Source organism: Theropithecus gelada, chromosome 11 (assembly GCF_003255815.1).
Source record: "Theropithecus gelada isolate Dixy chromosome 11, Tgel_1.0, whole genome shotgun sequence".
NCBI classification, from domain to species: Eukaryota; Metazoa; Chordata; class Mammalia; order Primates; family Cercopithecidae; genus Theropithecus; species Theropithecus gelada.
In genome coordinates this window covers 69,377,446-69,402,531 of record NC_037679.1, presented here as the reverse complement: position 1 = coordinate 69,402,531, position 25,086 = coordinate 69,377,446, and the positions used below count along the sequence as shown (strand labels likewise).

Genomic DNA, 25,086 nt, shown 5'->3' with positions numbered 1-25,086 from the left:
TCAGGATTTATTTAAGTTGATACTGTAGTTCTAGCTTATTTCATAGCCGAGTATCATAGGCCTGAATGTACTCACCCATTTTCCTGCTGGTTTCATTTTTCTCCAAAAACTCTGCTGTGGCTCTTCCCCATGTGTGATTCTCTAGGCGTATCTAGGAGTGGACCTGCTTAGGGTGGGGGTGGGGGTGAGGGTGTTGAGAGCACGTCTAGGCTGAGTGATTTTGGTCATTCTTTAGAATGCACGCTCGCAAGCTGCTCCATCCTTGACATCAGAAGACCCACTTCTCGAGATGTTACCTCATGATTTTAATTTGCCAGTGGAGTTGAGCATCTTCTCACATGAGCTATTCATTTTCTCTCATTTATACCATTTAACCATGTTTCTTTTGGGGGTGTAGTTGCATTTTCCAAATATTTTGATCCATTTGCAATTTATTGGGTATAAGGGATACAGCTTTTTCTCAAGATGACCACCCACATAATAATCCAACTTTTACCTCCTAAACTGAAACACCACCCTTCTCAAGTGATGCATTGAATTACTATAGCTTTAAGAGTTTGGTGTGCTTCCTTGGTTTTTGTCTGCCTGACGTTTGTTAGGATCGGCCTAAGGCCACCACTGGTATTCTCATATATCAGTATGAATTACGTGTCACTCCCATTCAGCTGTCAATTTTCCCTGAATCATTAAACATTTCTATATAGGAACAAGATAGTTCCTATCTAGGAACATTGACCCAGTATGACCCCTGGTTGTTTTTTGTTCATTCCAAGGCATTTTTTCCTTCTCATGCCCGATTGTACTGACTAGCACCTCTAGAACAGTGTTTGGTAGTGGGCAACAGTGGACTTGGAATGCAACTCTAAAGCGTTAACACTTTTGGTTTCTTGTTATAATAAATGGTACATAGGGATAATTTTTAGAAGATGGATGTTAAATTTTATCAAATGTTTTTTTTCTCCATCAGCAGAACTGATCAGTAGAGTCTAGCTGTGTCACCCAGGCTGGAGTGCAGTGGCACAATCTCGGCTCTCTGCAAGCTCCACCTCCCGGGTTCATGCCATTCATTCTCCTGCCTCAGCCTCCTGAGTAGCTGGGACTACAGGTGCCTGCCATCACGCCCAGCTAATTTTTTGTGTTTTTAGTAGAGATGGGGTTTCACCGTGTTAGCCAGGATGGTCTCGATCTCCTACCTTGTGATCTGCCCACCTCAGCCGCCCAAAGTGCTGGGATTGCAGGCGTGAGCCACCGCGCCTGCCCAGAACGGATAGTTTTAAAAATTAGATTTATAATCGTCCATCTATCCTTGTATCCTGGTATTTTTAAAAGTGATAAAAGAATCATCTTAGGGAATTTGCAAAACCAGAAGCCCAATCCCAAACCCATCACTGCCAAATAAGCACTAAAGTAACCAGTAAATGAATTCAGTTCTGTTCACCTCTCCATCCCATACCTGTCAGCAATGGGGAGTGTGGAAGTTTTGGATTTGAACAGCCTAAGAAGCATCTCTCCGTTGCTAGTCTCCAAATCTTTTCAGGCTGCTAACAATGTAGAGCGCGGAGTCTTGGCTTTCTTCACCACACCGACGAGTGAGGCCTTGTGTGTTTAAGACCCCACTGGTGACACTCAGCTTCCCTATCCTTAAAGGGCAGGGAGCCAGGGTGGGCTTCACATGGGCGGACCTACCACCAGTTGGCCTGTCTACTGTGTAGTCAAGTCCAAGAGGTTCCTGTCCCCTCCAGTCACACGGCCTCCCTGCCCAGCGTGAGCCTCCCCTGCTTCCCCACAGAGGGGCAGGCCCGGGTGTGGAGTGGAGGCCCTTGGTGCTCATCACTCCCCCTCCCACAGGAGAACAGTCACCACCACACTGAGAATTTATCATAGAATAGATTTATTTACCTGAAACCATGTCTGCGCCACGCTGTTACCAGCACAGAAAGAAACAAACTGATCTCTATTTACAGTCTAAAGTCAAACATGCGTTGTGATAAATTGACATTTAGCATTTTATTAAGATAAATGCATCACAATATTTGTATTGCACCAACACCTGTCTACTTCTGATTTCATTAAATAAGTTACATTTAATATAGTGCGAAATAGCTGTCTACACACTCAGAAAATAACTGAAAACTGGAGGCCTACACTTTAACCATTCAACACCTGTAGTGTTTTTAATGAATTTATAAATAAGCAAACTGTACAGGGCCAATTAAAAAGTAGCATGTTCCAATGTCACTGGAGAGGAATCTGGCTACTTACAACTGAAGGCATGCATTACAATTGAATACTGTACATTTATATAAACTATGACATTTTGCAGAGAAATGTGGCGACTTGGCTGACGGCTTCCAAGTTCTTAGATAAGGTTTCAGAGCCTCATTCCTCTTGCAGCAAAGAAACCAAACTTCTCTGGAGAGGCTTTCTGATTAAGCTAAATTGTACATTTGTAATCATTATTTTGATTTAAAAGCTAACAACCCCATTGGTAATACACATTTCCTCCACATAACACACAGTGAGTTGGGAACTTTTTTACTTTTCTTTTCCCCCAACATCAATCATGCAGAGGGTTGGTAGATGTGTTGCTAAAAACGCACATGCACGCAACCGAACACCCTTACATTTCTGCAAAATGGTTTAGGAAGCGGTTACTCCAGTATTGCTGAAAAGGAAAGAGAGAGGAAATCAGCTTCATGAAATACAGGGAGGAAACGTTAGAATACCTATTTAAATAGATGAAGATCAATAGCGACAGATGAAAAGGAACATTCAGCTTGATCTTTTCAAGGTTTCAAGACCAGCATTTCTGATTTACTGTCCCTGAGGCGCCGCCCACACAGGGTAGCATCTAGAAGCACTGGCTCAGTGACACAGACTCCTCGTGTCGTCTGGCTACAGAATAAAGGTTCTGGAGGAAAATCCCATGAGGCAGACACAATCATTGCAGGTATGAAAGCAGCGAGACAGGCAAAAGGACAAGGTCTTGGTTAGTGGTGCAGAGGGTGAGGTTGATGAAGTGAGCAGCCAGTAGCAGCACAGCCTTCCTGTCCCTGCCCTGTGGGCACCCGGCCTCTGGCTGCTGGCCTGCCTTGCCTAGCCCTAGAGGGGCAACTCCTCCACATCATTCTCCTCAGTAAGGGAGGGTGAAGCCTACCCTTCTTGCTAACTGCAGGGGGTGTTTGGACAATTTGGTGGTTACAGTCATAGCGCAACTGCTGCCTCTGCTCACAGGCACTGCAGACGTGGTATGCTCTGGACCTGGGCAGTGGCTAGATGCTTGGTAGACACTGAGCTAATGCTTGTGGTCTCAGATCTCCTGAGGTCTGCCTGCCTCAATAAAGGCTGAGGCTCCAGTCCAGGGGGATGTGGGAGCAGCTGTTGTGAGGGAAGTCGGCCAGATGCCCTGCTTGCCTGGGAGCTCACCGAGCTCAAGGGACGGCTTCCTCCAGAATGGATCATCTGCATTCTGCAGTAATGATTTCCCAGTTAGGTTATGTATGAGATTGTTGTTGTTCTGGGCAAAGCTCAAAGAGGCCAGGGGAGGCACAGGGTGGCAACAAGTGACACTGATGGCTGGGCCTTCAGCCACCTGCCCATCAGGAAAGAATGTGGAACTGAGTTTCAAACAAGAGCCGCCTGACAGTAGGCGCACTGTGGGGCTGGACAGTTGTTGCCTCACTGCTGGGTGAGGGCCTGAGGCCAGGGATGCGCTAAGACCACGGTGCTGGACCTGGTCTTTATGGATTGACCTGAGGAGATGCTGAAATGTTTTCACCCGGCAAAGCCTTACAGTGAAATGGACCAAGTGGCCCTAATCAAAGCAGCAGTGGGCCTAACCCGCTCCCAGCTGTCTGGGCCAAGGGAAGTGGGCCCCTCCATGGGCTCCTCTGTGGGCGGGAGGGGTCTGAAGCTGAGAAACCATGAAGCTAGCCAGGGGCTGTGTGACAGCAGGCCACACTACACTTTTTGTAAAGGCCACTAGGTCAAGGAACTGAGTCAGGAAAAGCTGAGTTTTGTTTGCACTGAATAGTAATAGTGCAGCACTCAAGTCAGTTTGCAGCCCAGAGATGCATTCCTTGCATTTGGCCCATTCAACCCATTTCTTGTTACACCTCATGATGCTCAAACTGGCAAAATTTACCCCCTGCCCCAAATGTTCCCTGCTGGGCAAAGCAGCCTCCCTTCCCGAGAGCCACAGCTGCCTGCAAGCAGCCTTGGAGGCCTCACAGTAAGCCTGATTTGCCTTGAATACCTGGGCTCAAGCAATCCTTCTGCTGTGGCCCCCAAAGGGCTGCAACTACAGGCATGAGCCACCACATTTCCAGCCACGGAGTGTGCTTTTAAGAGTCAGTCTCCAGGTTCCACCTCCACCCCTTGAACGTAGCCCTCTGAACTAAGCAGCACCTTGTCCTGCTTGATGTCTCCTAACCCTCCCCAAACTCCATCTGCATTACATTTACTGGTCATCCCAGTAACGAGAGCCTAAGTACATTTTCAAGAATATAGTCGAGGCCTCACACCCTGGCTAAGGAGTAAGCTGGTTTTTGGGCTGTGCAGAGCCATGTCCTACTAACTGTGCTTTAACATCCCCTGGAGTGATACGTCTTAGCCACAAAGGACAAGACCAAGCAAGGGGGGTGGGGGAGTGGGGAAGTGGCCTATTTAAGATGAACCCATTGATACCCAGAGTTCACTGGTTCAGTTACTTGCTTTCACTAGTTTTTAGCTTTTTAATGAACAAGTAGCAATGTTCTGGGATGATTCCTGGCAGCTGTGAACCCTCATTTTAGCACTACAGACGGCACAGCTCCTTCAGCCTGTTGGTCTGGCTGAAATGCCTCTCCCCACTCTGGCTTTTGCCTGGCTTGGGCCCTCCCGGTCATCTTGTGGAGCCGCTGTCCTAGGCAGCCTGTGGAGGTCTATGAAAGCCACACCTCCAGCCAGCTGATGCCGCACCCAAGTCACATGGCAGGTGCCACAGGCAACCCCGCTGCTCACAGGGCATCAGGGAGCACAGCAGCCTCTGACATGGGGGTGGCTTATAAGTTAGTGACATACAGTTATCTCACTTGGTAGCAGTCACCTTTAGGCTAAAGCATCCAAATCCCAGGGAAGAAAATACTCACGTTAGTTGATGGATGTTGGAAGGCATTGGAGGAAAACACCACAGTTAGGACTGTTAATGACTTACACACTGTTGGTGAGACTCATCTTGAACATGCGCAAACATTGATCGTAGTAACGGTGGTGGTTAGTGCCACATTCAAATAAAAATAGTTCTATACAATATGTTCATTTGGTCATGTGCTATTTACAGATTTTACAAAACACACACATACACACGCACACTTGCCCTTATGTTCTCTACACCAGGCCAGCAGAAACTTGCATAAAATGTACACCACAGATGACAATTAGTGCCTGTACATTAAGAATACAATTCCTATGACTACCTACGCAGCAGAGCAGGAGCCTTCTTCCCCTCAAGCAGAGTACAACTAAAGTTCTGAGCTAAGAACTGGAGAGAAAGTTGGACATGTCTGTTAGTCCCAGGTAAGCCACTTAAGAGTTAAAGACAAGACAGTTATTTTTCTCTGTCCATTTAAAATGTTTTATTTTTTTAAAACTAGATTGTGATGTGCCACTGAAATAGGCAATGTTGGCAAAACAATGTCTGTTACAATAAAATACATTAGACATTTAAATAAATAACCTTAAAAACTATGTGAAGGGACATAAACCCAGTCGATTGAATCTGAAACAATGTTTTCTGCACAAGCGAGTACAGGCATACCTCTCATTAAAACTGATGTAAACTGAACAAACCATCGTAATCCTAAAGAAGCAGCCAAGCAGGGCAGGGGTGAGGTGGGGAGAGGTGGGGAGAGGTGGGGGGGTGGGATGGGGTGAACGGAGGGCCGAAGTGGGTGAGGGAAGTAGCAAACCAAAACAATACTGACTGAGGTAGCAAGACTCTGCTCAGTGCAGAAAAATTGGCTTATGAATAAAAATTAGACTCTGATACCAAATTAAATCCAGATCATCATGCAAAAGACACAATACATGCTATTTAGTTTTAGGAAAAAAACCACACACATTCATTTCCTAAAATCTGCTGCCAATTAATTTGCTGACAATGTCTGCTGGCTCAACTATTTTTTTATACAAGGATGAGTATTAAACAGAACACTGTACATGCTTTTTCATCTACAAAAAAATATTTGCATAAAATAGTGTTAGTTCTCTGTACATGTCAATGGACACTTTAATTATGTGTATAAAAAAGGAAAATCTTGCCCCACTGGAGTCAGAAAAAGCAAAACAAAATCTAGAGTATGAAACCTCCATCACCAGCCAGTATGTTCATGTGAAAATTCAGCAGAAATAGACAGTTGCTTTAAACAATAAAAAAATTAATTGATTAAGTTAAACATCTTCTTTATGGAAAACTGTCAGTCAAGACCAGAACATATCACTAAAGTTAGTGTCTGTGCTATAGACCCAGATCACCAGGGGCATTATGAGCAGCACAAACGGCCAGGAAATCCCATCGGTGCATGCCGAGAACGAGCAGGATTTGGTGGCAGGCTGCACACACTCTTTACCAGGTTCCAGGTAGTTGCGGGCCACAAACTTGAGCGTCTCGTCCATAAGAATCACGGGCAAGGAGATTTTCAGCACCATCAGCCACTGGGTCACGTTCAGCGGTGTGATCTGGAAGATGAGCTGACACACAGAGAAGATGCGTCATGCCTCCAGTCTCCCCAGGAAGGTGGCTGGTCCCCAGCCCAAGCCTCACCCAACCACTTACTGGCAAGGGTTCGACATAGAGGATCAGGAAGTGGAGTGACATGGACAGGCAGATGGAGCCCACGAGCCAGATGTTCTCCCAGGGGGGCATCCTCAGCAAGGACTGGTTTTCGGACAAGCTGCAGAGCAAGGAGAGGTAGGGGAACGTACCCTCAAAGGCAAGGCACATGTCACAGTGGTAGTAAGACCCTGTTGGACTACACTTCAGTAAGGTGGCTATTAATCTGGCACCATCCGCTGACCTAACTCCACTAACTTTCTACAGTGGCAAAGCTGAAGAGAATGTCCTAATGTAAGACAAACTGAGTTGTATGTCTATGTTCTGGCATAGCAGACCCCATCTTAGTGGGTTCAAAGCTGTTCCCAATTGCCCTGGAGACATGGGCTATTTAGAAATTTCCATTTTTGTCACGGGCTTAATTGGATGGTACCATTTGTGTGAAAGGGTGAGGTTCCTTCCCTGTGGGTGCTGGCATACAGGGGTACCAAAGTTCCTATTTTTGGCCCCCCACGGTTTCTTTTAAGGAAGAGCTCCAAAGAAACACAGGGCTAAGCACTCCCACTACTTCCTGGAGGTGACGACAGCTCATGCTTTTAAAACTGGTGTTGCCTGTTCTCCTTTCTTTTTGGAAGGGAAGAACTGTCCTGTGATCCTTAATCAACCGTGACTACACACAATTCCCCAGTGCCCTGGCAGCATGCTCGCCTCAGCCTGCCGTGAAGGTGCACTAACCTGTTGAGGGCGTTACACATTTCTATAGTTACTAGAACAGAGAGCGCCATTGTCATCGGGTATGGGGATTCAAAGATTGCACAATCCACGCCTTCAAAGTCCGGGTTGTCCTCTTTACACTGTAGGAAATGACTCTGCAAGAAAATCCAAATTCCTATCAGCCTAGTGTATTTTCCAAGTCCAGGCACCAACCCCATACCAAGCCTAGCACAGACCAGCCTGAGTGCAGAGCCACCCAAAAGGTTCACCCCAATTTCTCAGAGAAGCCCTGGTCCTTCAGAATCATCTTAGATGTAACTGTTTATCATTTGAGTCTTAAGATGATTTGATAGATACCCAAACTACAGAAAGGTCAAGGCCTCACAACACTTCTCATGTAAGGTACAAAAAGAAAAGTGACTGAGTACCAGCTGGTAGAAGGTCACTCTTGGACCACCGTCAGCAGCAATGAACCACCATGCAGCAGCACCCACGGTAGCAGCGCCAACGTAACCTGGGAACAAATAACGACGCTGATGCACTTGCCTCTGCAGGGCTCGCTGCCACCGAGGCCATGCAGGCCAATCCCCACAAGGATGAAGATTAAAGACATGGGACGGTAACGGTAACCGAAGCCTGTGGTGATACCACCACCTGCTCACGCCTGGTAGCCAGAGCAACTAGACCCTGGTTTCTGAAGGATAGGGGTATTTCTGGTACGTAAGAACTGGATAACTTTTCCTCCAGAATGTGTGAGAAAAAGCACTTGCTCCATCCTGTGCCAACCTTTCCCCTTGCCATGCCTTCTCCTCTCAGCAGGTAGTACTTCAAGGCTGCAAGTGTGTCCTCCACGTAAGGCTGCACAGTGTTGGGAGACTAGATCACACCATGACTTTTGGGCAAACTAATGCTGCTACTTGTACACAGATTTATTTGCTCCATTAGAGGGCCAGCAGCAGCTTTCTAGGGAAATGCCGTCAGGAGCTAGGGTGGAACACTGAGCAGCATGCCCTCAGCAGCTCCTGGGATTTCCCCCAGTATTAGCTTTGAGTTTAGGAAGTTTACTGCAAAGAAGCAACAAGGTGCAGCAGAGAATACACAGAATACAGACGAGGTGAATATCCCCATGTGGTAGCACCAAAAATAACAAGTGCATATACCCACTAACCCGTGAATTATAATGGAGCATGAAGGCTGCTGGCTGCAAGGATGAGGCGCTACGCATGTCCAGATATGGAAGAATCTGACAAGCAGGAAGAAGGCAAGACAAGGGTCAGCATGGAGGTGCGCACAGCATACTGCAATCTTTCCGGAAGGGCACAGGGTACATGAGCACCTCAACGACAGAGGGAAGTGACTGGCCCAAACCCTTTCAACTCTATGCCACTGTGTGCTTTTTGAATTTTAAGTCATGTGAATATATTATGAAAACACAATGCCTTCCTATGGGATCCCAGGGAAGTGATTTCACCTTACTTTCCCAATCTATGAAATGTGGAAGAACCAACGGCACCTGGGGTGAGGAATATGAGGGCTAAATAGATGATCTATGTATAAAAGGGAACAGCCACTGCGCAGTCCTTCTCTTACTTATGGAAACAGGGACTACATTTTTTATCTTGGTGACAATTATCTATTCAAATCCCACCTATGAACTCTTAGAAGGCAGAACCCAGCATGAATCATTCTTATCCCTTTGCACACAGGGCTAAATCTGAAAATGCTGATGTTTAATTGCTCATTCACAAAAGCCCAAGTAAGGGCAGGATGCTCAAACTGGAACTGTGAAAGGACTTTAGTAAATTGGGTGTATAGTTCATCGAACTGTAAGAAGGCATCTCTGTCTTTTGCTGCCCTATACAGGGATAGAAGAAAAAATATGCTTTTAAGGGATGAATTTACAAAATTTCAGATCACAAACATTTTGTTTAAACATCAGTAATATAAAAAAATTGTACTCACAGCCAATAGCCAAGTAACGGAAAAAGAGCCACCCGCTGATCAATGGTTCCTTTGGGTTCCGGGGAGGTTTATTCATGATGTCCAGATCAGGAGGGTTGAACCCCAGTGCAGTGGCAGGCAGGCCATCTGTCACCAGATTGACCCAGAGCAGCTGAACAGGAATCAAAGCCTCGGGAAATCCAAGGGCTGCTGTCAGGAAAATACTGTTTCCAATCAAGAAAAGAAGACAGAGAGCCCAAATGACTTCTGGCCACTATTTAAAGAGCATCATCACCCCCTCCTCCTCCAGAAAAATAAATGACAACAACGATTAAATAACTTCAGGTAATCCGTAAAACACTTACACCCAATTTTGAATTAAAGTTCACCTTTACTTAGTTTATTACTTAAATTCAGATGACTGAGGCTGGGTGTGGTGGCTTATGCCTATAATCCCAGCACTATGGGAAGCCAAGATGGGCAGACTACCAGAGCTCAGTAGTTAAGAGACCAGCCTGGGCAACATGGTGAAACCTCATTTCTACTAAAATACAAAAAACTGGCCGGGAGTGGTGGCACATGCCTGTAATCCCAGCTGTTTGGAAGGCTTGAACCCAGGAGGTGGAGAGGGCAGTGAGCTGAGATCGTGCCACTGCCTGAAGCCTGGGTGACAGTGAGACTTGTCTCAAAAAAATAAATAAAAATAAAAAAATAAGCTGACTGAGATAAAGCCAACTTTTGGAGGGCAAGAATTTCACATGACTATCTGGTTAATTTAAGCTCAGTTTCATGTTAAAGAGGATTCTTTGCATGTTGCGGCAGCTGCAGACAACCCTCCCGAGGGCCAAAGCACCACTGCTTCCATAAGGCATTTCTGTCTTGCCCACTCCCCTCTTCCAACTCAGGCACAAAGACCAAAGCTGCTGCAATCTGGAGAGCAAACTGGGAGAACTGGGCTCCACGACCCATTTAGATAAAGGCATATAGTAAGTGATGCTGTCACAGAGACCTACCAGACAACTTCCCCAACGTTGGACGAGATGAGGTAGCGGATGAACTGTTTCATGTTGTTGTAGATTGCCCGCCCCTCCTCAACGGCAGCCACTATGGTGGAGAAGTTGTCATCCGCCAAGACCATCTCAGAGGCAGTTTTAGCCACCGCAGTGCCAGAGCCCATAGCAATGCCAATCTCAGATTTCTTCAGAGCAGGAGCATCGTTCACGCCATCACCAGTCTGAAAGGGAAAGCAATGGTTGGGTCAGCCAGTTGGCATGCCACACTCACACCCCTGGGCAAAAGCCCACTGAATGGGAACCAGGAGGAAAATGAATAGAGCTGTAGGTCTCTTGACAAAGAGTTATAAAATTTTTGTTTCTTAAGTTGGTGTCACGAAACACATTTTACCTAGGAAATGTAAAATTACCAAATAAGTTTACTGAAGTGGGACAAAGGGGACTTCAAATTTATCTGTATTATCTTACTAAAAACAAAAACAGAACCTATGTGGCAGTCAAGAGGAAGTACTTGTATCCACATGGATAAATTTTAAGTAGAAAGGTGAAGATCGCAAAAATATGCAAATTTTTATGTTTCTGAGATGGAGTCCTACTCTGTCGTCCAGGCTGTAGGGCAGTGGCGCACTCTCGGCTCACTGCAGCTTCCGCCTCCTCGGTTCCAGTGGTTCTCCTGCCTCAGTCTCCCAAGTAGCTGGGATTACAGGTGCCCACCACCACACCCAGTAATTTTTTGTATTTTTAGTAGAGACGGGGTTTCACCATGTTGGCCAGGCTGGTGTTGAACTCCTGACCCTAAGTGATTCACCTGCCTTGGTCTCCTAAGTGTTGGGGTTACAGACGTGAGCCACTGTACTCGGCCAAAAAATATGTCTTCAGAAACATGCAAAAATAATATTGTCTACAGACACAAAAACAGCACTCCCATGTTCTTAATATTTTTGCTGAATTCCAACTTCAGTTACCTCTGGGGGAGAGGAAAGTACACTTACAGTATGTTTTAAAACTAGTATTTTTTTTAAAGAGAAGAAAGTAAATTTAACATAATATATCTGGATGAAAATCAGGTGAAGGGAAGAATACTGGAAATGCTTCATTAACAGCCAGCTCTTAAAGAACATCCAACTTAAAAGCAGGGCAATCCAAACACAGGGTGACAGACTGATTACATCCTCAATTTTTGGAAAACTTAAGATAAAAACACGTCTCCTTTAAAAAAGAGACTAGATCACCAGATTGTTCCTCTGGGACTGATCTGGAAGGCCCTTCGGGGTTTTAAACGACTCTAGGATCTTCCCTGCAAGTAGCACACAACATGCCAATCACTGATTCACTGAATTCTAGAGAAAATACCCAAATCATGACAAATTCCAAATTAGGAAACTGACAAAAAAATCCAGTGGTCAAAATTAGAGTTCACTGTGTGCTTGTGTAGCCCGAGTCACCTGTACATGTTCAAACATGCTCACCATAGCTGTAATCTCATCAAAAGACTGAAGAAATTCTACAATTTTAGACTTGTGGGAGGGTTCAACTCGAGCAAAACAGCGGGCGTTCAGGCAGGCATCTCGCTGGGCAGAGGGGTTGAGTTCATCAAACTCCCGGCCTGTGAAAGCTTTTGACGTCACATCCTCATCCTGCCCGAAGATGCCAATGCGGCGACAGATGGCCACAGCAGTGCCCTTGTTGTCCCCAGTGATCATGATGACCCGGATGCCTGCTTGCCGGCACAGCTTCACGGAGGAGGCCACCTCGATTCTTGGAGGATCCAGCATGCCCACGCAGCCAACAAAGGTCAGATTGGTCTAAAATAAGAGCATCACTTTAAATAAAAGTGGCAAATTCTAGGTTTTGTCCCCCAGTTTGAAAAATGCCCAGTTAAACATTGAGACAGGCTTCTGCATTTTTTCTTTTTTTTTTTTTTTCTGAGGCGGAGTTTCACTCTTGTTGCCCAAGCTGGAGTGCTATGGCACAATCTCAGCTCATGGCAACCTCCGCCTCCCGGGTTTAAGCAACTCTCCTGCCTCAGCCTCCAGTGTAGCTGAGACTACAGGTATGCTCCACCACACCTGGCTAATTTTGTATTTTTAGTAGGGACGTGGCTTCTCCATGTTAGTCAGGCTGGTCTTGAACTCCCAACCTCAGGTGATGTGCCAGCCTCGGCCTCCCAAAGTGCTGAGATTACAGGTGTGAGCCACTGCGCCTGGCCAGTTCCTGCATTTTCTTTTTTTTTTTTTTTTTGAGACAGGGTCTCGCTCTGTAGCCCAGGCTGGAGTGCAGTGGCCAGATCTCAGCTCACTGCAAGCTCCGCCTCCCAGGTTCACGCCATTCTCCGGCCTCAGCCTCCCAAGTAGCTGGGACTACAGGCATCCGCCACCTCGCCTGGCTAGTTTTTTTTGTATTTCTTAGTAGAGACGGAGTTTCACCATGTTAGCCAGGATGGTCTTGATCTCCTGACCTCGTGATCCACCCGTCTCGGCCTCCCAAAGTGCTGGGATTACAGGCGTGAGCCACCGCGCCCGGCCAGTTTCTGCATTTTCTTATGAGGAAAAAAAAAAATACCACTACACTCCTGTTACCAAACCATTCTTTAACTCTTGTGCTATTCTGAGCCCACAATACCAAAGCTGCTTCATTTTGTTCACAGCTTTAGGATGTCACATCCTTGATCTTTTTTTTTTTTTTTTTGAGACGGAGTCTCGCTCTGTCACCCAGGCTGGAGTGCAGTGGCCGGATCTCAGCTCACTGCAAGCTCCGCCTCCCGGGTTCACGCCATTCTCCTGCCTCAGCCTCCCGAGTAGCTGGGACTACAGGCGCCCGCCACCTCGCCTGGCTAGTTTTTTGTATTTTTTTAGTAGAGATGGGGTTTCACCGTGTTAGCCAGGATGGTCTCGATCTCCTGACCTCGTGATCCGCCCGTCTCGGCCTCCCAAAGTGCTGGGATTACAGGCTTGAGCCACCGCGCCCGGCCCACATCCTTGATCTTAAAGAATTCTATTCTAAGCAGAAAAGTGGAAGGAATCTCCAACTTGGACCTTTTGACCTTCAGTAACTAATGAATATTCTAGAAATATCCCCACTTAAAAAAAAATCATGATTTAGATGAGCTGCAAAATGGGGTTTACAAGCTTATTTAAGCTCATCTTGATTATTCTACTTTGAAAATATTCTACTTTGAAAATAACAGACTTTTATGAAATTATTATTATTATTATTTTTTTTTTTTTTGAGACAGAGTCTCGCTCTGTCGCCCGAGCTGGAGTGCAGTGGCCGGATCTCAGCTCACTGCAAGCGCTGCCTCCCGGGTTCACGCCATTCTCCTGCCTCAGCCTCCCGAGTAGCTGGGACTACAGGTGCCCGCCACCTCGCCCGGCTAGTTTTTTGTATTTTTTTAGTAGAGACGGGGTTTCACCGTGTTAGCCAGGATGGTCTCAATCTCCTGACCTCGTGATCCGCCCGTCTCGGCCTCCCAAAGTGCTGGGATTACAGGCTTGAGCCACCGCGCCCGGCCTGAAATTATTAACTATGTATGTTTGAAGCAGCAATCTAAATTTTAAGGGTGACACAGCTGGCATGGAGAAAAACAAATAACCACACCTCTTTCTTGGCAAAAGTGAGAACTGTTTGACCTTTTGCTTGAAGGAGTACTGTTTAAACACAATGAATCGTGCCGGGTGTGGACAAAGAAACTTTTCATTAGCTAACCTCATATTTAATAAAGTTGGCAGAATCTTCAAGGTGCATTTCTTCTCTTCTTAGTGGGTTGTCGTGAGTGGCCAGGGCCAGGCATCGCAGGGTGTCGCTGCCACTACCCCACTCTCGAATGACAGACATGATCTTCTGTTTGACTCCAGAGGTCATAGGAACCTTAGTACTTCCAACTCGAATGTGGGTGCATCTGTCAATGACACCTTCAGGAGCACCCTGGAAATGTTACAGATTTAGATCAACAATTTTGTTTTACTGGTTCACCAGGATCTTAACCCTGGTAAGAACATCTCAATTGCAATCTGCCATACTTGCCTTCACAAACATCTTGCTCATTGATGTCCTGCTTGGTTTATTTGGTGTACAATAAACCGACATTGACTTTCTGTCACGTGAAAACTCGAGAGTGAATTCCTTTTTCATCAGCTGTTTAATGACCTACAAAGGGAACAAATATGGAATACTACTGGGTGGCAATTTCTGAACTTTTTAAACTAACAAACAGTAAGCACCTATTACATGACAGATGCTAGGGATATAGCAATAAACAAAACGGACAAGTTTTTGCCCTCATGAAACTTGTCCCCTATTTTGGGGTAGAGAGACTAAGATGCAAAAGTAACACAAGTGCTATGGAGAAAAAGGGAAGGGGGAGAAAATTTGCGTATGTACAGATCATACTGTTACCTAAAGTGGTCAGAAGACAGCGACATTTGAATAAAGATGGCCCCATGGGGCCTGAAAAGATGTGCATGAACCCGGTGGGTGGTGGTGAAAACCCACCAGGCAGAGAACGGGAAGTGCAGCCTGGCAAGTCCTGGAATGGTGAAGGAGTGCCAACGTGGCTGGAACAGAGTTTACATGAGCAAAAGGTGAGACAGGTAATGGCAGAAGACGGTAGAAGCAGGTCATAATACCTCAAAAGTCATTATGGGGCATTTGGCTTTTATGACAAGTAAAAAAGGAAGACAACGGAGGGTCTCAAGCTCTAGTTGTCAAGAATTGGCTGAAGGTGGTCAGGTGCAGTGGATCACCCGAGGTCAGCAGTTTAAAACCAGCCTGGCCAACACGGTGAAACCGTCTCTACTAAAATTACAAAAATTAGCCAGGTGTGGTGGCAGGCGCCTATAATCCCAGCTACTCAGGAGGCTGAGGCAGGAGAATCGCTTAAAGCCAGTGGGGGCAGAGATTCTAGCGAGACGAGATTGCGCCACTTCACTCCACCCTGGACGAAAGAGCAAACTCCGTCTCAAAAAACAAAAGAATTGGCTGAAGGGAGACAAGGAATGTCATTCAGTACAATGACACTGACTTGAACTAGGTAACATCAGAGGTGAAGAGATGGCCCCAAGCAGAGCTGTCCACCAGAACTTCTGAAAGATGGCAGTGCTGTGGCCACTGTTCATGTGGCCGTCACATGTGATGGATAAACACTTTAAGTGAATATGGCTAGGGCACCTAAGGAAGTGTTTTTAGGTATTCTAAGTAGTTTTTTTTTTTTTTTAAAGTATTCTAAGTAGTTTTAGATAGCTAGTGGCTACTGATTATAGTCATGAGACCAGAAGAGATCATGGGAGTAACTATACACAGAAATGGCTGAGGACTATGGGGCCTTCACCTCCTGGTGCTATGTGAAAGACCCAGCTAAGAAGACCTCGAATGAGAGGCCAGAGAGGGAGAGCAAGTGTGGGATCATGGAAGATAAGTGAAGAGGTGCTTCAAAGAGGGAGCAAGTGACAGCACCAACAAAATAGGTAAGATGAGGACTGAGAATTAACCTTTGGCTTTACACCATTACCTACAACTAAAGATACCCCTTCTCTTCCAGTTTTTATACTTTTCTTGCCTATTACACAGACCAGGAATGCCAGTATAATACTGAGTAGAAATGGTGAGAATTCTGTTGTGTTAGCATGGTCTCTGTATAAACACACTGTCAGCGTTGAAGACATGCTTTTACAGTCTCAGTTTGCTGTGATAGATGAGTTTCATCATATGCACCTACTGAGGTGATCTTACCATTTTTTTCCACCTTAATTTGGTTAATGTAGGGAGTTAATTACATTAATTTACTCCCACTGACACACATTTAAAAAATCATCACAGAAATTCCCAAGAACATCAGCATCTAACCTAGGACGCTAGGAGAGGACTGAAGCCTGCTGAACTGACTAGACGGGGATCAGGGCCCTGCAGCAATCCTGCTGGACTGCCAGCCACTGAACTGCCTCAGGCAGAAAGGAATGGGTATGAGTGCTACGCTGGATTCTGTATCATCTCAATCACATGTGTGTTTAGTTTCAATTAAGCATTTGCACTAATGGCACTGGGATGACTAGAAGAACACACAATGCTTCTGAGGAAGGCGTGGGCCTACCCAGGTGAGAGGTCTTGGGCTGGGAGTGGGGGAGGGAAATCACTTTCTTTCAGTACTATGCTGGCCAAGAACCACGGACCTAGTCAAACAAGCCATGGGGCCAAAACATTGGACCTGCTCTCTCTGCTTCTAAACTACACATGGGCTCCTGCTGTCTCAAGTGGGAAGGGAGGCAAAGAGCTTGTGTTTGGAACTCCTTAGTGAATGAGCAGCATGACAGCTGTTTCTGATCCCTTGGTGAAGGGATGTGAAAAAGATGGGACAAGGGAGCTCTGGAGCAGGGAGACATGAGGATGAGTGTTGCCCGTACTTGTGTGGTCACTGGCTAGTGAGCCAGTGCTGGTTCAGCCCTATGACATGACTTGTTTCCCATCACTGGGCAGGAGTAGTCAGAGGTCTAGAATCAAACGACTCAAACCCTCAATCTGTGAACTCAGTTTTCAGGTTGCCTCAGATTTTTAGTTATACCAACTAATAGATCACAGGCAGTGTGGCTCTGCCAGGATCCACCTACTTGCTTACTGGCAGAGTGAATGGTCTAAAATGGAGGCAAGGAGCCTGGACTGCTTCGGGTTCATGGAAGACACATGGGTAGAGGGAAGAAGCCAAAGGAGTGGTCCAAGGCCTTCATGGCTCTGAGATTGCTATTTGCGAATTGTGTATCAGTTTACTGAAAAGGAAATCTGTACTTCAGCTGAGACAGTCAATTCCAGTGTGAGTTTTGTTTTCTCAGGACAGTACAAAGGAGACAAAACGCTGCCTCACACTAACTGGAAGACCATGCCACACAGGTCATGGAAGGGCTCGGTGTCCCTACCTGCAGGCTGGACAGGAAGCTCTAGAACTTTTCATCCTGAGATTCTGTGTGGTCACTAAAATGCTTGACATCTGAGGTTATGAAGAAAACAGGTATACTCCTCCCCCGCCCAACTCAGGCTGTACTACCCCCCAATGACACAATGCCTCCTCATTTACCGTTATTACTCAGGAAGGGATGAAATAGTTTATGACATACAAAAAGCATTAAACGTGGTGACAACTGATCATTTTGCTAAATGAGGCCTGCCTTTATACAGCTTTGTATGACAACTAGAAAAGGCTGAGTTTTCCCTCTCCTTCCCCAGACCTGTTCCTTCAGGCCTGCAGGACCTCTCCCCTTCCCATCGCTCCTTATTCTACCTGGGAACCCTAAGTTACAACAATGTCCTATAAAGAGGCCGCAAGTACTGACTGGCAGCCCCATGGTGATGACAGACAGGTAGGTCTGACGCTAAAAAGAGGTATGTTCGGCAGAACCCAATTCCATGGGAATCCAAGCTCCACAGCTAGGAGACAGTGGGCACTGAGGATGAGGCTCTTTGTAGGCAAATGGTCTGGTGGACCTATTAGAGGACCATGTGGCTGTGCAGACCCTGGACTGCAGACAGAGGGTATTCACTCTTAAGATAGTGTAGGAGGGCTCTTGCCCAACAAGCAATCAGCCCATCTGCCATATAAAAGGAGCAGCTGCTACCGCCACACAGCCCAGGAATGATGTTTCCTGAGTGGTGGTATGTGGGGGTCAAGAACCAGACATAGACTTTAGGAGCCTGACTTGTGTCCCTAAGCTCCTTCTGCTCCTCCTTGGCTGCTTTGAGGGCATCACACTCCTTCCTCCAATACATCCAGCTTCCACAGTTCCCATTCTTGAGCTGCTTCTGTAGCTTGCTGCTTCTCTCCCACTTGTCCCTGGCACCCACATGACTGACTGACCCACACAGACTTTGTGTATTGTAACATCTTATCCGCATATCGCTTCTCATCCAAGCAATCATCTACCACTTTGGCCAGGATAGGATAAAGGGAGTTACCCTTCAAGTTGAGCCACTTCAGGCCTTAGTTTTTTTTAGATGGGGTCTGGCTCTGCTGCCAACGCTGAAGTGCAGTAACGCTGAAGTGCAGTGACGCTGCAACCTAAACTCTTGGCCTCAAGTGACTCTCCCGCCTCAGCTTCCCAAAGTGTTGGGATTACAGGTGTGAGCCACTGCGCTCGGCCCATTTCAAGTTCTTAAGCTGAGCCAAGTGACAGGCAGGGGGACGAGTCTTTCAAGGAGATCCAGGTGCTAGAGACTCAATGGATGGCCAGTGTCCACCAGCAGCCATTGCAAAGTGTTTCTACTGAGGTCTAAGCTCCCCAGGCTGGTGAGGCCACAGAAATCTAAGGGCAGTACTGCAGGAGTAGCAGCTCTTTGACAGGAACCTCACACTCAGGTCCAACTCACTGTGGAGACTCCCATCCTTGCTACTGGCCCTTGTCATAGTGATGCTGGTTGAATGAGCCCTGGCTCAAAGACTCTGACAGGCAGAAAGAAAAAGGCTCAGAGGCCACTCATTTGTTCAGTGTATAGTGCACAATGTCCGTGCCCTCTGCCACTGCCACCACCACCACCACCACACTGACCTTTGGTATTTGGTTATGCTGGTCTCATCAAATGATTTAAGAAATGTTTGATGCCCAGGCGCGGTGGCTCATGCTTGTAATCCCAGCAGTTTAGGAGGCCGAGGCGGGTGGATCACCTGAGGTCAGGAGTTCGAGACCAGCCTGGCTAGCATGGTGAAACCCCATTTCTACCAAAAATACAAAAAATTAGCCAGGCGTGGTGGCGTGTGCCTGTAATCCCAGCTACTAGGGAGGCTGAGGAAGGAGAATCACTTGAACCTGAGCAGCGGAGGTTGCAGTGAGCCAAGCACTCCACGCCACGGCACTCCAACCTGGCAACAGAGAGAGACTCCATCTCAAAAGAGAAAAAAAAAAAAAAGTTTAACTGAACAGGAAAAGAAAGTGTGGTAGTGTCATAGCTGTCAGGGGAAATAAGGTCAAAGGAAAGTTTTAAAATAGAAAGACACTATTATTTCCCCTATGCTGAAGAACATCTAGTAGAGATGGAAATCAATAATGCAGCAAAGATGTTGGGAGGAGGTGGCTTCTGCTAGGAGCAAGAACACTGTTCACAGCACTATGGGAGAAGGCAGCCCCTGTGGGCACAGATGGTCGCTCACGGAAATTAGCTATTCATTGCTTTTATTTTCTTGTCAAATACCCAGGAAGAGCATCTTACGTGAGAGGGAATATGGGGAAGGAAATACTGTAAGTTTGAGGAGATAAGGTATAATCAGTTTTCTAAGAGAGTAGGACAGTGCAGACACTAAGTGTATATAGTACGACTGATAAGCAGCATGAACAATAAACCAGGCTCAAATACTTACTGAGTTGCAGGCATTTGCACGTTCTATTTTAGAAAGACCCTTCAATTCGGTATCAAATACATTCATCTTCTCTACTAGGCAAGTGAGAGCAGTCTCTGTAGCTTCTCCAACTTTTTCATATACACCCTTTGCCTGTATTGGTTAAAGGCACAGAAAGTAGAAACAAGGGAGAAGTACATAGATAAATTTCTCTTTAATATTTTTTTCCACAAAAGCACAATCTGCCCTCTATTACAACTTTTTTTTTTTTTTTTTTGAGACGGAGTCTCGCTCTGTCACCCAGGCTGGAGTGCAGTGGCGCGACCTCGGCTCACTGCAAGCTCCGCCTCCCTGGTTCACGCCATTCTCCAGCCTCAGCCTCCCAAGTAGCTGGGACTACAGGTGCCCGCCACCACGCCCGGCTAATTTTTTGTATTTTTAGTAGAGATGGGGTTTCACCGTGTTAGCCAGGATGGTCTTGATCTCCTGACCTCGTGATCCGCCCATCTCAGCCTCCCAAAGTGCTGGGATTACAGGCGTGAGCCACCGCGCCCGGCCCTATTACAACATTATTGTAAGGCCATTTTTATCCTTCTCTGGAACAGGTAACCCGGATAATTAAAAACATACTCAAAGTACAGGTATGCAGGTGATCTTACTCTAATAAGTAGGTTTTTCATTTCCCTTAAACATAAGATGACATCAATCACAGTATTTATTATTTCACCCAAACATAAGAAGCCACTGATCACACTATTAATTCAAAGAGCGCCTTCACATAATAATGTAATTCCATGTCACTGCTTATCATTCTGAAGAGTTCACATTCTGTCTCTGACAGGGACTGGCTTGCCTTTGAGACAGAAACATACCCTTTGCTTTCAGGACAGCATTTTCTATCCTGGGTTTTATTCATTTATAGTAAGTATGCTATCAACAGATAAGAACATCACATAATACTACAACTTTTAGTTAACTAACTGCAATGCTCAGTCACAGAGGATATGTGAAAGGCTCTCAGCTTTCTTTGGTGAGGTCATGCTGGCCCCGCCATAAGGTCCTGAATGGAAAGGGGAAACAAAATCAGGCACCCGTGACTTTCGAAAGGGAGGAAGGAAGGCTAGACTTTCATTCCACCCACCCCACCCCTGAACTAGGAACAGCCATTTCTTCTAATTTATGAAGAGACTTACCTCATTGTAATCCAAAGCAGAGTCATTACAAAGAGCACAAATTGTTGCTAATTCTACCAGCCCATCATACTGGTGACATTTCACTGGTTTATCATCTTTATGCCTGCCCAAAGAGGAAACACTCTTAGAGCAGGGTGTGGTTGCTGCTATTGATTCCCCCCTGCCCCCCAATTGTTTAATAATGAAAACAGAATTTTTGGGACAATATACTGGAAAAAATTCCAAAGAATCTGATGCCAGAGCCAATATTAGACAAAAACAAAAGAGAGAATGCATCTCTGATATCAGAAATCAATCAGTAAAAACACCAGAAATTCTTAGTCAATTCAATTCTTCCACCACTGGCATCAGCGAATAACACACACAGATCCCTCTTGAAAGTTTGGAGCCCAGAAGATGCAAAAAGATGAGTGGATTATAACCTTTGTTTCATCTTTCAAAGTTTCTGTTTTAAAAACATTTACTACTTTAGTAATAAGTGTTGTCTTGAGCCACATTCAGAAAGCTGTCTTAACTTTGTAGACATGCTGCAAATCGACACAAATACTAAACTGCCACACAGGATCCTTTAAATGAGGAGGAGGGTTACTCACACTTCTCCAATAGGTGCATAAGTTGATCCAGTTATGGTAAATTCATTAAGGGAACAAGTATCACCTTCCACTCTGTCCAGAATGAACATCTGTAGGGGTAGAGGGCATCACAGTATTTAAAAGGGATTTTAAAGAAATACTACACAAATAAACTACCTTTGTTAGCTTAAGACAAAGGCAAACAACCTTCTTCATTTACAAAAACAACTTTAATAAAACTCACTGAGGCTCACTCAGCATCAGCAGTACTGTCCCTTACTCTAACTAGCTTAATTATATTAGACTGCCTCACCCATCACACCCCCGACCAATCAAACAGTATGAAAAACAGCATCACTGAGGTGCTGAATGAATGAGCAGCAGTGGCACCAAAGACAAAACAACCCACACAAAACCCAAGTTATGAGGACTACCGGTCAGCAAAAAGGTCAGTTCCAGAGACAAGTTACTCTTTAGATTGCTCAGAACTCCAGATTTCAAATGGCTGGCTTTGAGAGTGGTATTAGGCAGTCCTGCCTTAGAGCTAAGCACAAAAGCTTGGGAAGAATAAACTCACATTTCAGAGTTGCATAAACATTTCCCGAGTAAAATAAGACAAACTGCTTCCCTGCTCCTTCCCACTTATTTTTATTGTGGCAATAGTTCATGTTCTATGAAGCTGCATAACTATATGTATACAGTAAGGAGCCCGCAGAGCTGAATGAACTGATGTTCCCTAGACAATACAGATGGAAGCATGCTTAGGAAAGGATTAATTTTATTTTTTAAAGTGACATAAGCTATTTTCTTAAAGATAATTTTTCCACTGCTTGATTTGCAATCACAAATTATAATTCAGAAGCCCAGTTTGGAAAAGTAAGATTTAGGCTTGTGTTTTCTTTGCAAATGAAAAGTTTTCAAACCTCCTCTAAAAAGAAAAAATTACAGAAAGTGATGTCAAAACTATAGTTTCTCATGCTTTCTCTGAAATATGAGCAATTAATAATCTGATCAAATCATTCTCTAAGGGGAATTTTAAAAATGTAAAACTCCAGTTAAAAAGGCCATGTTGAGCCGGGCGTGGTGGCTCACGCCTGTAATCTCAGCACTTTGGGAGGCCAAGGTGGGTGGATCACAAGGTCAGGAGCTCAAGATCAGCCTGGCAAAGATGGTGAAACCCCCTCTACTAAAAATACAACAAATTAGCCGGGCGTGGTGGTGGGCACCTGTAATCCCAGCTACTCGGGAGGTTGAGGCAGAGAGGTGCTTGAACCTGGGAGGCGGAGGGTGCAGTGAGCTGAGATTGCGCCACTGCACTCCAGCCTGGGCGACAGAGTGAAACTCCTTAACACCACCACCACCACCACCACCACCACCACCACCACAAAGCTATGTTGTGAACATCATTTCAGAGCAATTTATCTTGCATTCAATAAGGAAATTAATCTTTATTTTAAAATAACTCTTTTTTTGAGGCGGAGTTTCGCTCTGTCGCCTAGGCTGGATGGAGTGCAATGGCATGACTTGGCTCACTGCAACCTCCACCTCCCAGGTTCAAGTGATTCTCCTGCCTCAGCCCCCCAATAGCTGAAATTATAGGCACCTGCGACCACAGCTAGCTAATTTTTGTAGTATTAGTGGAAACAAGGTTTCCCTGTTGGTCAGGCTGGTCTCGAACTCCTGACCTCAGGTGATCCACCCGCCTCGGCCTCCCAAAGTGCTGAAATTACAGGTGTGAACCACCGCGCCCAGCCAAAAATGTGAAATTCTCTGAGTCTATACCAAAGCCCAAAATATTCTAAAAGACATTCAGAATTTGAATCTACATGAGCTAAATCTAAATGTACTTAGACATTTTTGACTGTGAGCAAGTCAACCATTTAGGATATGCAGGATGAAAATCTTCCTAAGTCAAGGACAGTTATGCAATACCCACTGCAAGAAGCCTCCTGCAGAATACCAATTAGCACCAGCTTTCTGTTGTGAGGTAAAGCTTCACTCAGAACAGGCAAGCTTTTTCTTTATTAAAACATTTTAAGTCAAGTCATTCAAGGGAGAATAGAACAAAAAAATTTTTATAATGAACTGGGAAACTGACATTTTAAAAATTACAGTTTTATACATGGCTTACTTTCATGGACATAAAGACTATTCTGAGGAATTAACGCTTTCAGGCTAAGTGAGACACAAAATAGTAAATAAGAAAATTCCCTTTCTCTTCCTGAAACAACCAGTATGATAAACCTGACTTTTAGCCAATTCATCCAACCTTTTGGTTCCAAAAAGTAAGAACTTAAGTAGCTCAGTCAAACACCTTAATATCCTGGAGAAACCTAAGACAAACCTAGAAGCTTTTCACTTTGAAAGTTGGAATACCCCAGTTCTGTCAATTCTAACTGTGGGTTTGGACTCACAAGGAGCTTGCGGGGGAGGGAGAACCTGTATCTAAAAAATCATCATGAACTTAAAATTGGCAAGATAAAAATTCACAGGGCTTCACTGATTATAAAACAATTTCCGATGTTAAAAATAATTATCTAAAACCTGACGATAAGGCCAAGATAACTACATCCTTTCAATATCATACAGAAGCATTATTTAACAAGCCCATTCTAAGAAAACATAACACTGTGCTATTAAATGCTCATATTATATGAGGTTTCCCTATAATTCAGCTGTATAATTATTGCATTTATTCAGTTGTTACTTTTCTAACAGCAGGTTTAAATCATTTATTTTATCCAAGGGTGGTCAAAAAATATACGATGGCCAGGCGAGGGGACTCACGCCTATAATCCCAGCACTTTGGGAGGCCGAGGAGCCGGGTGGATCACTTGAGGTCGGGAGTTTGAGACCAGCCTGACCAACATGGAGAAACTCTATCTCTACAAAAATACAGAAACTTAGCCAGGCATGGGGGGCACATGCCTGTAATCCCAGCTACTCAGGAGGCTGAAGCAGGAGAATTGTTTGAACACAGAAGGCGGAGGTTGTAGTGAGCTGAGATTGGGCCATCACACTACAGCCTGGGCAATAAGAGTGAAACTCTGTCTCAAGACAAAACAAAACGAAAACTCTCTCTCTCTCTCTCTCTCTCTATATATATATATGTATATATGATGAATACACACAATAAAGCAAGTTAAAAGCAATTTTAGTCAGCCCTCTGTATCTGTGGGTTCCACATCCACTGTCAACTAAACAGCAGATAGAAAAATAACTGCGTCTATACTGGACATGTACAATTTTTTCTTGTCATTATTTCCTAAACAACACAGTTTAACTATTTACATATCATTTATAATATTACGTTAGGTATTGTAAGTAATCTGGAGATGATTTCAAGTATACAGGAGGATGAACAAGGTTATATGCAAGTACTGAAGCATTTCATTTCAGAGACTTGAGCATCTGCAGAGTTTGGAATCTGAGGGAGGTCCTGGAACCAATCTCCAGTGAATACTGAGAGATGACTGTATCTTTTTAGGAAAAAGCATGCTTCATTCAACATGTGATAGAAAAACCAACTAGG

General features: G+C 45.2%; 1 protein-coding gene across 2 annotated transcripts in view; it reads right to left on the bottom strand.

The window, feature by feature from the left end:
- Positions 1-1,874: 1,874 nt before the first annotated feature.
- Positions 1,875-25,086, bottom strand: part of ATP2A2 (ATPase sarcoplasmic/endoplasmic reticulum Ca2+ transporting 2) — a 70,758-nt gene continuing 47,546 nt past the window's right edge. The window contains exons 9-21 of one of the 2 annotated variants that reach the window (XM_025400814.1): positions 21,576-21,664; positions 20,983-21,085; positions 19,811-19,942; positions 14,503-14,625; positions 14,185-14,403; positions 11,949-12,284; positions 10,480-10,700; positions 9,488-9,690; positions 7,954-8,039; positions 7,547-7,680; positions 6,815-6,932; positions 6,609-6,729; positions 1,875-2,665 (exon numbers count right to left, since the gene is read on the bottom strand). In XM_025400814.1, the coding sequence (XP_025256599.1) occupies positions 2,652-2,665; positions 6,609-6,729; positions 6,815-6,932; positions 7,547-7,680; positions 7,954-8,039; positions 9,488-9,690; positions 10,480-10,700; positions 11,949-12,284; positions 14,185-14,403; positions 14,503-14,625; positions 19,811-19,942; positions 20,983-21,085; positions 21,576-21,664 (1,899 nt within the window). In that variant the 3' untranslated portion in view covers positions 1,875-2,651. Of the gene's footprint in view, positions 6,730-6,814; positions 6,933-7,546; positions 7,681-7,953; positions 8,040-9,487; positions 9,691-10,479; positions 10,701-11,948; positions 12,285-14,184; positions 14,404-14,502; positions 14,626-19,810; positions 19,943-20,982; positions 21,086-21,575; positions 21,665-25,086 lie in introns of both variants that reach the window. The other variant, XM_025400813.1, reaches the window with a different exon arrangement.